This window comes from Epinephelus fuscoguttatus, linkage group LG23 (assembly GCF_011397635.1).
Source record: "Epinephelus fuscoguttatus linkage group LG23, E.fuscoguttatus.final_Chr_v1".
Taxonomy (NCBI): domain Eukaryota; kingdom Metazoa; phylum Chordata; class Actinopteri; order Perciformes; family Serranidae; genus Epinephelus; species Epinephelus fuscoguttatus.
In genome coordinates, this window is record NC_064774.1 from 17,142,159 (window position 1) to 17,155,661 (window position 13,503).

The 13,503-nt window shown below is 40.4% G+C and overlaps 1 protein-coding gene across 3 annotated transcripts in view; it reads right to left on the minus strand.

The window, feature by feature from the left end:
- The window catches only part of LOC125883629 (solute carrier family 12 member 6-like), a 40,527-nt gene that overhangs the window by 8,677 nt on the left and 18,347 nt on the right, over window positions 1–13,503 (minus strand). For all 3 annotated transcript variants that reach the window (XM_049568068.1, XM_049568066.1, XM_049568067.1), the window contains exons 5-15: window positions 11,931–12,077; window positions 11,770–11,824; window positions 9,227–9,357; window positions 6,992–7,233; window positions 6,782–6,909; window positions 6,493–6,690; window positions 5,036–5,200; window positions 2,138–2,236; window positions 1,710–1,767; window positions 1,429–1,603; window positions 48–166 (exon numbers count right to left, since the gene is read on the minus strand). In XM_049568068.1, the coding sequence (XP_049424025.1) occupies window positions 48–166; window positions 1,429–1,603; window positions 1,710–1,767; window positions 2,138–2,236; window positions 5,036–5,200; window positions 6,493–6,690; window positions 6,782–6,909; window positions 6,992–7,233; window positions 9,227–9,357; window positions 11,770–11,824; window positions 11,931–12,077 (1,517 nt within the window). The remainder of the gene's footprint in view (window positions 1–47; window positions 167–1,428; window positions 1,604–1,709; window positions 1,768–2,137; window positions 2,237–5,035; window positions 5,201–6,492; window positions 6,691–6,781; window positions 6,910–6,991; window positions 7,234–9,226; window positions 9,358–11,769; window positions 11,825–11,930; window positions 12,078–13,503) is intronic.

Consider the following 13,503-nt stretch of genomic DNA (forward strand, 5'->3'; position numbering starts at 1 on the left):
GGAAAGATACAAGTTCTGATAACACACACACACACACACAGTCTCACATTGTAAGGATGGGAGCCACCAGGTCCAGGGAGGCGATGAGAATCCCCAGCTCAGCTATCAGGGCCGTCAGCAGCAGGGCCCAGGTGGGCTCCCCATTAGCCTTCCCATGGCCAAACACCTGGCAGAAACACACAAAGGGAAAAGAGTGAAAACATATACAGATGCGCCAAAAAAAAAAAAAAAGACTGAAAATACGTGGGAAAATACGTCAGCAGCTACAGACAATAAATTCACCTTTATGTTAGATTACATGGAAGGTTATCCATTTAAGATTACTGTCACAATTTCATCACACACAAAAAAAATCTATGACTTTTTCAAAACTTTCAAGGATTTTCCATGGTGGGAAAACAAGATTGTGAATTCCATGACTTTTCCAGGTTTGTCATAACTGTGGGAACTCTGTTCAAAGGCAATGCAGGAAGTATTTTCTCCTAAAATTCACTGGCTAACTGTCTTATCCCCACAAACTCTGCAGGGCAAAAAGTGTTCAGCAGAAAGTCCATGGATTGTTGTACTTATTATCATACAGGAACTGAAGAGAGACAAAGGTCTGATCACAAAACAAACTGAGCTCCATGACTTAAACATACAGAAAATATCTCCAATTTCAATAAATTTTACTGAAACTACCAGAATTAATGGATCACACTTAGGGGTGTGTCATCTCGTTCAGGATTATCCGATATAAGTTTTAATATGATATGAAAAATCCATATCGTGATACTCGCGATATTTCGACTCGACATATTGATGTCATACTGTTAGCCACGGCAACAACAAGCATGGCTGAAAGCGAAATTATTACAGACTCTGCGGGGGTTCCAAAAAGAGGAGCAGCTTTGGTAGTGTGGAATAAACCGTGTCCTGAATGTTTTATGAACAGCCCCGGACTTCTCAGACTTGCGGCTCCTCTGGCAGCAGCATAGCACGTAATTTAATGACTTCACCTTGCCATGATTGAAATTCTTTTTTTCAGCTCTGCTCTGAGGAAATGAGGCAGAAACTCTCGATCTGCTCTAAACTCAGACCTCAACATCCCACAGCCGCAGACTGCCTTCAAACAATCTGCTTTTTCATGTACGGTTATAAAACATTGAAATATGCTTCGAGTCGTGCTTTAACACTCGCACAGACTTTCACTCTCTTTCCCACGGTGCAGAGAAAAGGATATTGAGCAACCATTCATGTGCACATTAATCTGATTCATGTATATAATCGTAATCTGTACCTTTTAGCAGTACTGGATGAATGTGCTGGTGTTTAATGTTGAATGGACGAGACTGGGGATGTGCCGTCTACTGTAAGTAATACACTGACTATAGTTAAGTAACTCATACCCTTTACTACCCCTTTAAAAATAATATTTTCAGCTCTAACCCGAAGGAAGGGGATGATGTTGTCCTTGGCGATGGCTTGCAGGAGTCGGGGAGCGCCTGTTAGCGACTGGAGGCCTGCGCCACATGTTGAGAAGAAAGAGCCAATCACAATGACCCAAGGGGTCGGCCACGCCAGAGTCCCCACCACCAGGTTCCCTTTAACTGAGTCTCCAAACCTGCAGGAGGCAACAGTACATACAGGTATTTAGAGCAAACACCTTACACGTAACAGGACATAAGACAGATATATATATGGTCAAATAAAAGAGCAGATGTACTGACTTGTCTCTGAGGACCACCCCGTCGATGCAGGCTCCGAACAAGATAACGCTGGTCAGATCTGAACGGACAGCACTCAGGAACACAACACTCAGCAGTCAAAGCTAAGCAGATCAAATGCATCCTAAGTGCCTTTTAGACATAACAGAACCACTAAGCAATTAATTTAGCTAAAGTGACGAGCCGTACAAATGAAATAGATAACTCCTCACCAGCATAAACAGTATGACACACTGTTTCCATTATAACACAGAGAAAAGCATTCTAGCATTTCTTTAGCAGGTCATTTTCAAATATATATTCTCTGCAAAGCTGTTGTGCTGTGTTGTGATTGTAAACCCACTGAGGCAAAAATGTGTGAACGGTGCATTGAGTTGTTTTTGAATTAGGAGTGCCTGAAAACTGATTCATAATATAGCATGAAAGGATACAGACGATGGAGGTGGTGAGGATGGCGAGAATGGTGCCGATGGGGATGGAGCGCTGGGCATCTTTCAGATCCCCCGACCGGTTGGAACCAGCCATGATTCCTGGGGACAAAGAAAAAAAAATCATTTTAAGGAATGGGACTGTTAACAGAAGCATTACTGGTGGTATTACGTAGTGGTGTTTTATTACCTGTGCCGAGGAGGTTAGGTTTTCAGTTCGGTTAGTTTGTTTTGTTTGTTGTTAAGCTAATTTATACAATGTGAAATACCATAGGCTTGTGCTAATAACGTTAGCATGTTGTATTTGTTTGGAAAACGTGTTTAGTATAAGACAGTTGTTTTGTCAGTGAACCCTGTGAGCTGTAATGGAGCCGCATTTTGTAACATTACCTTTGTTAAATGTTGCTGTTGTCCCTGGCTTCATATGAGTAGAGGAAAAGTCTGCTAGCTGCTAGGCTAACTTATACAATGTAAAATGCCATAGGGGTGTGCTAAAAACATTAGCATGTTGTATTTGTGGGGAAAATGTGTCCAGATAAAGACAAGTGTTTGTCTGTGAATGCTGCGAGTTATACTGAAGCTGATTTGTGTAGTTGTGTTTGAAACTGTCTCCATTAAGCCATGTTTAATGTGTGTTTAATGTGTGTTTTGAATCAACTACACTTTACAGCACATCACAGAAACCCCGCCGACTCGCGTTTTTCGAGATGTAACTGCAGAGTGACACAGACACACCACCGCACACAAAAAATATATACTGTTGCATTTTAGTTTTGGTTCGGTTCCTGTTCACATTGAGTTCTACTGACTGACAATTAACTCTTCGATTGGGCAGCTTTGATGTTTGTCATCCTGCATCCTCGTGGACCCACGTGGGGAAATCAAATTCTGATGATTGACAGACGTTTATGCAACAGCACTTTAATGCTTCTAAAGTGTTTATATTAATGTTCTTTAGTCTTACAAAGGCTATTATTAAAGTGCAAATCAATCACGTTGACTACTGACTAACATAGAGACAGGATGAAAAGAAGGCGTCTTGTACAGTAACGACTTTGGGCTTAATACTGTGGGATCACTGTCACACACTTTTTGATGAACTTACTAAACAGACACAGTAAACAGAGTCGGATACAATCATGACAGTTTGTATGCATTAGCATGAATAGATTATGGGATATACATGGCCTTTATCAGGATCAATGATGAGATCATGGACAGATTTCATAATCAGCAGATGGAATTATTATTGGTTTAGCTGCTATCCTAAAATCCAGTGGTTGGTTAGTATTCTTTCACACCACGAACGAACCACACCAGAGTCTGTTTGGAAGCAGACCGAAATCCACCTTTTTGAGCGGTCTGTGGTCCGCACCGGGGTTCGATTGACAGCTTTCCCACCAGCCCAAACGAACCATACCAACTGTGCAAACCTACCTGAGTTTGTTTTAACCAAACCAAACAGGTTAGGTGTGAAAGCACCCTTAGTAGAAGGATGTAGCATGAGCCAAAGAAGAACCCATTAAATTATAAAGTGGCTTCGAATCACAGGGTGGATACACAAATTATTTTCACGTTCATTAACATTGAGAGATATGGCATGTGGCCTTGGTGGACGTCTGTGCTCTCTGGTTAGGAACCCCCTGATGTTAACGTGAATATTGCACTTGTTCAAAATGTATCTTATGAGTGTTGAGAGGTTGCGTTAAGCCAAATAATGTGAAAATATTCGTTTCATATAAGAGAATCCATCTGTTCTGAACTGTTTATAAGATCAAGATAAAATATGAAAATCAATCGAATAGGGCAGAGCTGAGTATTATTGAATGAAGCGAGTAAAAAGGAATCCAAGAATAGACGCCTGACGGAAGAAGAGTCATGACAAACACATGATGTTCTTGATCCTGGAACATCGAGAATCAATATCACACCTACTGTGCTCTTCCTGCCAATAATGCATTTTCGTAACATAACAGTGGCAACATTATGTTTACATTTCCTTCATGTTTCTATGTCTAAATTATCCTTAAATGGATAGGTTCGATTTTTTGAAGTGGGTTTGTATGAGTGTATTACCTTTAATAGATCAATATCAGTTTGTAAGCTATATTTAGAATATTTTCATCACTTTACCTTGGTGTCAGACACCCCCTTTCTGGCGGGAACTGAAGCCGAAGTTGTCTACACCCTGTTCAAAGCCACCAGACTACTGGAACTAAAACAGTAATTTTACCTCACAGAAGACAGGAGAGACTGGACTATAACTGCCTCCATCTTTTGGTCTGTGTGTTAATGACAGCCACACATGATTATGTTCTCCCACTCAACACTCATTAGTTTGTTATCTATACGGGTTACTTTCATTTATGGTCAACCTTACCCAAACAATTCAGAGTTACCGTTGTTGTTTGGGGAGCTCCCTTCCTGGTGGAGCAAAAGGCGTACCTGAGGGCTGAGGACTCTTAATTCCTGGAGCCTACTCATGGGATCAAACCATGTGCTGCCACGTCATGGGGGGGATTTGGATTTAGTTAGTTTTGCTTTGTATTTAGTTGTAGTTGCCATCTATTTTGGTTGCCCCTTGTGTATTATTGGTTTGGCCACACTACTATATATGCTCTCTCGTGTGTCTTTTTGACGGGTCAGTTTGTCAAGTTAACACCTTGTGTAGTTATTGTATTGAGTATAGTGATGTTATGTTGACCTCTCCTATAGGCTTTTTTTGGAGTAAATAAAAACCCACGATTGTGTCAACAACTGCTTGGTGCCTGTTTGTGTTATAGTATGAATGTGGTCTTTTACAGGTTGGTCTGGATTCACAAGTTACACAATAACATGAACAAAGAAACCTATCCATCCCAGTTTGTTTAGCACACGAGGAAGGGCAAGAAAAAGATGTACCTGTGACAGAGGGGAAGAAGATGCCCACCAGTAGTGTGAAGGAGGTGGTGATGTCAGCAAACACGTAAGGCCGCTCAGTGGTGGCCGGATGTGCATCATGAGAGGAGCTGAGGGAGCTTTTCTCCACCACGTCCCCTTTGCTGGGGTACGAGCTCCACAGGTTCTCTGTGGGGAAGAGATTAAGTACATGCTTGTTAATTATTCTGTCGTCCCTATGAGCAGAGTTCAACAGTAACCATTCACTGATAGACTCCAAAACAAACATGGATTGCATGGCAGACATTACATTACATTTCATTCAGCTGACGCTTTTATCCAAAGCACTCACAGTAAGCGCATGTGGATACAACCCTAAAAAGTTTAATCAAAAATGGTGATCTACTGCAACTGCTACATTTAGAAACAACAGAAGATAGAGCAAGAGTTTACTTCTTTATTCAAGGTGTGTGTGTGTATATGACAACAGAGGGTAAAAATTTAATTTCCCCTCTGGGATTGATAAAGTATTTCTTCTTCTTCCTCTTTGTCTTAGTCTTCTTCTATTACCCAGAGGAGCTGTATGTAAGAACGCAAATGTCCAGACCGGACAATGAAGGGAGTTTACCCTGCCACCTTTCTAGTACAAAATCTGTGAATTGAACCAATGTGTGAAAAGAGCAGGTTATCGTCCGTAGAATTCACAGTGGGCATGTTGATGACGTTTCTATCATGCGACTGGTGCGAAACTGGAAGAATACGAGCATCCCATGGTGAAGAGGGGTTATTTACACAAAAACGCCAACGAAAATGTCAAAAATGACAGATGACGAACTTCAGGAACCTTCTGGTTTTTAAACGCCCGTTTTGAGGCTTTGAGTTCGGCATTTTCGCAGATGCAATCTTCATTTTCTGGAGCCAGAAGTGACCATATTTGGACGAGATTTTGGTGCTGTGTAGGTGCTAGCGTTGGATCTGACTGAGATTCCAAGGTGATGCCTCACAGATAGCCTGTCAGTCAAAGCAACCATGCCCTTAAATATGAGTTTATGCCTTAATAAAATGTAAACGGGTGAGATATAAAAATTCACGCCCTGTACAGTTGTCAGGAATGTTGAAATTAGTTACAGTTAGGCTGTAAACATGTTTAATTCTGCTGTAAAGTTGGGCATTTTAACACGGGGGTCTATGGGGATTGACTCACTTTTGGAGTCAGCCCCAAATGGTCATTAAGGGAACTGCAGTTTTTGGCACTTCCACGTTAGCTTCATTTTCCAGCCCTGGACGTTGCTGCTTGCTTACACAGCGTACTTTTTGCAGCATTTCCTGCCTCCTGCATGCTCTATCTAGGCGTCACCCCTTGCTTAAACCAGCAGACTACTCCCAGAAGGTGAGAACTCGTCTGAATCAGACAATCTACTGCCGTGTGCTACATGTGTGAAAAGGCAATGTGTGTATTGTCACAAACTCACACACTTTACCTGAAATGATCCCACTGGCCATTCCGGGGATCCCTTCGATCTCGGTAAAATTGTTGGAGTTAAAGTAATCGTCACAGGTAGCGTTGAGTTCAGGGCCCTGGCAAAAATGCTTCCAGAGATATGTGGTCTTCTCCACCAGATCAGGAGCAGGGCTGGGGTCAAAGTTCGGACCCACAGTCGGACCCACAGTGCTGTTTTCTAATGGGAGGAACACAGAATGTCAAAAAAAAGCTGAACAGGTTTGTTTGACTTAGATAGGAACAAATATCAGTCTCATCCTGGTACCCACCACTAACAGTTGTGAAGTTCTTGTCAGTTCTCTCCACTGGCTCTTTGATCTGCAGCAGGACAGTTTTCGCACACTGGTTGTCGTCAATTTCATGGCCGCTGATCGTTCTGTTTCCCAGCATGCACACACTGCAGACAGAAGCCATTCAGTCAGTCAAAACCATGACAGTTAAAAGGATCGGTAGGTGTTGCATCTCAAATCAACACTTACGGGAAATGTGGCGGTTTGAAGGCGGAGACCAGCGCTCCGACGTAGATGGAGATGATGGAGACGATGACGCAGGCCAAGAAGATGGAGGCCAGTTTGTTGACGTACTTCACGCCCACAAAGACCAGCAGGGACATCAGGAGGAGACAGATGGAGCCGTAGACCCGCATGTTGTTCAACATGGCTGCGCCTTCGCCTTCAGGGTGCTTGGACTCGAAAATGGCTGCCTTAGGTGCTATGTACATCTGGAGGAGGGCGGGAGAGGAGAGCTGAGCAATGTGAAGATTTTTATTGTGTAATCCCATCTTTTATTCATACCATAAACACTTTCTAAACTGTCTAAACAGCAGTGTCTTATAACATTTATTACTCATCTATTTATGTGTCTACAGGTTACTATATGTTAAGGCAAGCTGTTTGAACAAATTGTCCCCGGTGGGATAAATAAAGTTGTCTGAATCTGAATCTAAGCTCTAAGCATTATAATGGAGATGTGCTGATATACTGTCAGTACTTGAAGCAACTATCTCTAATAGCGTCATTGGCGTGATTATCACTGCTGTTTGTTGGCGTTTAAAGCTTTATCAGCAGTCATGTTGATATAACAGGGAATGCGGTTTTACCAGTCAAACAATGACACAGCAGTCACCAGACGTTGTTTTTCAGAGGCCTTATGATGTAACGTGGTCCATCACTATTGTAACGTTCTGACTCAAAAAACAGCACGTACACCAAAAAACTAAATACACCACATGTGATGTTTCAGGCACCAGCCTTTCATCAGACATTCATATTCAGTCCTTCATATGTCTGATGAAGGGCGGCTGCCTGAAACGTCACATGTGGTGATACGATTACAATTTCCAGAAGGAGCAGTTTCTGGTGTGCGGACCTGCTTTTGTATTTTTCTTTCACAACTATTAACACCCAAAGGGAAATTAGAACATGCATGAAAACATAAAGAATCTGAGAGAAACAAACATTTCCTGGCAACTGTCTTAAACTTCAAATAACCAAACTGCTTTTGTTTACGGTGTTTTTAGTATATTTGATGTTACTTCATTTGAGTCACACAAAGTTGCATAACACACTTCCCTGGCCAGTTTGCTAGGTTTGTATAACTCCAAGGCAACTACTGCATGAAGCAAGCTCATCCTATTTTAGCACTAGTGGTCAGGCCCACCGACATTGTAGGGATCAAAGGGTACAGATGACCCCAGCCAAAGGCCAAGGGGGGCCCACGGAAAGGTCTATGGTTGACCCTTAAATGGGATCAAGTACAACATTTTACTTACCGACTCAAATCACTGACAGTACAAGCTATATGTAGTGATGGCCAAATGAAGCCGCATGAACCACTTTCTTTATTTTCTGACCCCACCAGATGGCGGTCTTTGTTTAAAGATAAAGGCTGAAGGACTGGCAATGAAGCATGCTTTCAAACCTTTGTTGAACACACAGTACCATCTAATGGCTTCAGAAAATAAGGACAGTGGTTCATGAGGCTTCATTTGGCCATCACTAGCTATATGTATTTTAATGCGCCATCTGATACGCCCACCCTTTTTAAATATGTCTGGGGTCCCTATACAGTCTTGAAATTGCATTAATTGGATATGACTGAAAAACTGAGACTTGATAGCCATATACTCTTTACACATTTCAGTTCTGCACATAAACTGACCAATATTTAATCAAAGTAGCCTCAAGATTGAATGAATAAGTGAAGAAAAAATGTGTGTTTACTCCTGATTTGATCTTTTGATTTCATACCATGCAGTGCTGTATAGGGATCCCCCCAGTTGGGTGTGGATGAGGGGCCCACTTTTGAAAATGTTGTCCCCCTGCCCATATTTAACGGCTGGCCTGCTAGTGGTAGTATTTCAGGACATCAGGACCATCATATTTTTTGCCTCATTAAGCGCAGCATGAAAATTTGAAATCAGAACATCCCTATATCCGATATTGATATCACAATGTAATTAAATTAAATTTACTGTAAACGACTTTTGTAAATGGATCCATACTCCCAGCACTAAGCTAAATCGTGATGACACACTGACATTAAGTTTTTAAATAAGAAAAAATACTTTCATGATTACAACAAAACCACAGCTGAAACATTGGAAGCTCTCATTAGTCCTAAATTATCACTGCTACATAAAAATGTAATTACAGTTGAATCCTAGCGAAAGCAATGTAGATAATGATTATGATGATGATGAAGCCAAAACCCACCAGAAGGATCTCGATGGCTCCCAGGATGTACATGGCTCCGGCGAAGGTGGTGCCCAAGTAGAAACACAGGCCCACCGCCCCCCCAAACTCCGGACCCAGAGAGCGACTGATCATGAAGTAGGCACCTCCCGCTGGAGGGGGAGGAGAGAAGAGGAAGAGAGGAGGAGAGGAGGAGAGACAGAGAGAGTGGGGCAGGTTGTACATCAGGGTTGAGAGAAGTGGAAATGGACAGAGTGAAGAAAAGCAGGGTGGTGAAAGAATCAGAAATGGGAAAATTAAAGATAGAAGAGAAAAGAAGAGAAGGATGGAGAGAGAGAGAGAGAGAGAGAGAGAGAGATGGTGGGCAGGAAGAGGAGATGGGACATAAAAAAAGAGGGAGAGAGAGGGATGGATGTTAGTAACATTATGATGTTAGGAGGTGAAGAGAGAGAAAAGAGGACAGCTCATGAGAGAAGTCATCCTATGCTTGAAGGAATAAGCATAATGTTCTACATGACATATTGGAGTCAGAAGAAGACAGAGCAGTTCTTTGGTCAAATGGTATCTGCAAGTGACTCTTTACAACTGTTTTTTGCCTCACTCTGAGTACAAGTACGACATCTGAAGTAACATCTTGGCTGTTTTTGGGGCTGGGTGTCACAAATCAGTACCTTTGGTTCAATCCAAAATGAAATGGTATTGAAAAATGACTGGCGCCAATTGACCAATCAGACTGATAGTTCTGTTTACTTGTTCTCCCATCTGGAGATATTTTGTGCTTTCAATTATGTGTTTTTGGACGTTTGAATCTGGGGCACCATAAGCCTCCATTAGGTGGAGTTGTGTTGCTACCCCCTCTCCCCTTGGATCTCCGGAAGAATTGTGAGGACTCTAAAACTTCACCTGAGCGTCCATCAGCATGAGGGTGAGTAGATAATGGCTGAATTTTCATTTTTGGGTGCACTATCCCTTTAAGAGGCTCTTACACTCTGCTCTGATTCATCAATTGTTTCTCTTACTGGGGAGAGCAGGGACCAATGAGCAAACACCAGACTTAGAAAGCATTTTTTTGAACATTAAAAAATAGTTATTGATTTGGTTTTATATTTAAGTCTTTTTATTTTTACTAATTTGACAATTTTTAATATTACTGGTCTTTGTTTTACTTTCTACGGTCTTTTAATCATCTAATTTTATTGTCCTTGTTTTTATGTGTTGCATGTTTATATTATTGTACAGCACTTTGACATCTCTTGTATGACAAGTGCTTTTTACTTAATATTGTTTTAGTATTGGTGTCAGAATCAGGTATCATACTGGCACCACTATAGACAACTTATAACTAAAACCCAGCCCCAATTTGCATTCTGAACTTCCTGGTGCACACGGCACTGCGTTGTGTTACTGGTACCTCAAGTGAGCTCAAAAAACATCAGTAATCAAATTTTGCTGATACAATTTGAACCAGTTATAAAAACAGAGCACATGGGAGAATCATACAAGGAAGAGAAGCTACAAATTCACTACTGACTGTGAGCTCAGAGTTCAGTGTTTGGTTTCCAAAATGCAAGCAAACCAGGAAAAAAAACACAGCACTCGCTTATTTTCTGTACAGTGGATTAACACATAAAAGTAAAGTTAACAAAAAAGTGGGCATGTGAATGTGAATGAATGAACGCCCCCCCACCCTCACTGTCACTGAGAGGTAGCTTCAGTGTACCTGGGTCTGATGCCTGTTGGGTTAACTGTTGTTTTGTATTTATATGAAACAGCTGATACAATGAGACAATTGAGACATTTTTTTCCTGATAATAAAGTGCAATCTTAATCAAGGCACCCAAACTACAAAAACTGTCTCTGCAGTCGCCTCACTGAACACGAAAAATTCAAGTGACGCTGCCCCTGGTTAATGATTTTTAGTGCCGAGCCGTATTTGGGAAGCCAAACACCTCTGATTCCTCCTCCTCATTAACCACAGTAACCTACATACATACAGTCACTACCATCTGAGACTAGATGGTGAGAAAGCATGAGAAGCTGTTCAGATGAGGAAACAAAAAAAGACAGCATGGGATGAGATGTCTGATGCCAAAAAAGACACGTTAGATTAATTCTCTATGTTACCAAAGGGGTTTCATTCTACATTCAATTATCGAAATGTCACATGCTAGTGGAAATATCACACTACTTTGACATTTGGGATATTCGTCTGGAGGCGTTCCAGTGAGAAGTAAAGTCAATGGCGGATAAATATCCTAGGTTTTTAAATGTGTGTACAGACAGACAGGGAAGAGGTGGACAGAGGGAGAGACAGGACAAACAGAAATAGCACTCATTAGAAAATACATGTGCTGCCAAAGCTGGAAGAGGAGGGGAGGGGAGACAACCTGGAAAATGCATATGAACATCTACAGAGGTCACATGGCTGAGACAACTCAAAATGGTCGCCATAAAAATTGAAATAAGATGCAAATAGCTGCGTGAGAGTCAGATTAAGAGATTACCACAGCACACCAGTGCTATTTAATCCATGTGTAGGGAAAGCATGGAAGGTGAGAGAATACCTGGTACAACTCCATTAGTGGCGATTGCACTCATCGATATTGCCGTCAACAACGTCTGCAGAGAGACAGGAAGACAGACAGGTTCTTAGTAAATTTAGAGTGGTTTAATTTGTGTCTCATCACACCCGTCTGCTAACAAAGCTGGACACTGAGATACTCACACAGCAGCAGCATATGAAGACAATACAGAGGCCCTGCAGCACCCCAGCAGTTCCCACCACCCAGGTCAACCTCAGGAACAAGATGACGCCAAAGATGTTCTGCAGGCAGGGCAGGTAGACTCCCATAAACGTCCCCATCTGTGGCGACTGGAGGGCGGACACAACAGAGAGATGGTAGGAAAATCAAGTTCAATTTATCTTTGCCAACAAAGACCAAACATCGGACATAATGTTAAAGCTTTTAAAAATGCAGGTGGACAATCTCCTTTTCTTTGTCATTTTCCTCCAAGTAAACAGTAGCTGGTTAACCTTTTCAGCTGTTTAGAAATTACTACTGGCTAATTATTACTTCTTCCTCTTTTTTTCTTTTTTTTTTTTTTTTAGAAATTGCTGCAAGTTAATTATTTCAAGTGTTTAGAAATAACTTAACTTGTTAGAAACTGCCTCAATTTCAGCTGTTTAGAAATTACTGATAGCTAATTATTCAAATTTTTAGAAAATGCTGCAAGTTAAATATTTCAATTGTTTAGAAATTACAACTGGCTAACTATTTCTTTGTTTTTTTTAAAAATTGCTGTAAGTTAATTATTTCAAGTGTTTAGACATAACTTAAATTTTTAGAAACTGCTGCAAGTTAACTATTTCAGCTGTTTCGAAATTACTGCTAGCTAATGTTTAAATTTTTAAAAATTGCAAGTTAACTATTTGTTTAATTAACACCAAGTTATCAATTTCAAATGTTTACAAATTACTGTTAACTATTTCAATTTTTTTAGAAATCACTGCCAACTAATAATTTCAGTTGTTTAAAAATCAAGTTAACTGTTTCAACTGTTTCGAAATTATTGCAAGCTAATTGTTTCAATTGTTTAGAAATGAATGCTAACTAATTATTTCGACTTTTAAAAAAATGACTGCTAGCTAATAATTTCAACTGTTTCGAAATTATTGCAAGTAGTTAATTATTTCCACTGGTTGCAAATTACTTGTAGTTAACTATTTCTACTGTTTAGAAATAACAACAAGCTAATTATCTAAGTTGTAAATTAATGCTTATTAATTCTTTCAACTGTTTAAAAATAAGGTGCTGGCTAATAATTTCAGTTGTTTAGAAATTAACAGCAAGTTAACCATTTCAACCATACTACAAGTCGTTTACTGTTTAAACTGTATAGAAATTACTGCTAATTAACTGTTTCTGAATTATTGCTAGCTAATTATGACACTGTTTTGAAATTAGTGTCAGTTAACTATAGTTAACTAATAGCTTAAGTTGTTTATAAATTAAGTTCAAGTTAACCATTTCAAACATGTACAAATTATTGATAGTAGTTAACTATTTCAACTGTTAAGAACTTACTTCTACCATGTATCCATTACTTTTTGCAAAATATTTAAACTTCTTCACTTGCCTTTTAACTTAATTTCACACACTGTCATACTGCACATGATTTATGGTGTTATAAGTAACTCTCATGTTGGTGGGAGGCGTGTATTGTGCTGTCAGTTTGCTGGTTATTACAACAATACATTAACTGAAGATCCTACTTGTATTCCTCCCTGGTTTCTGTTT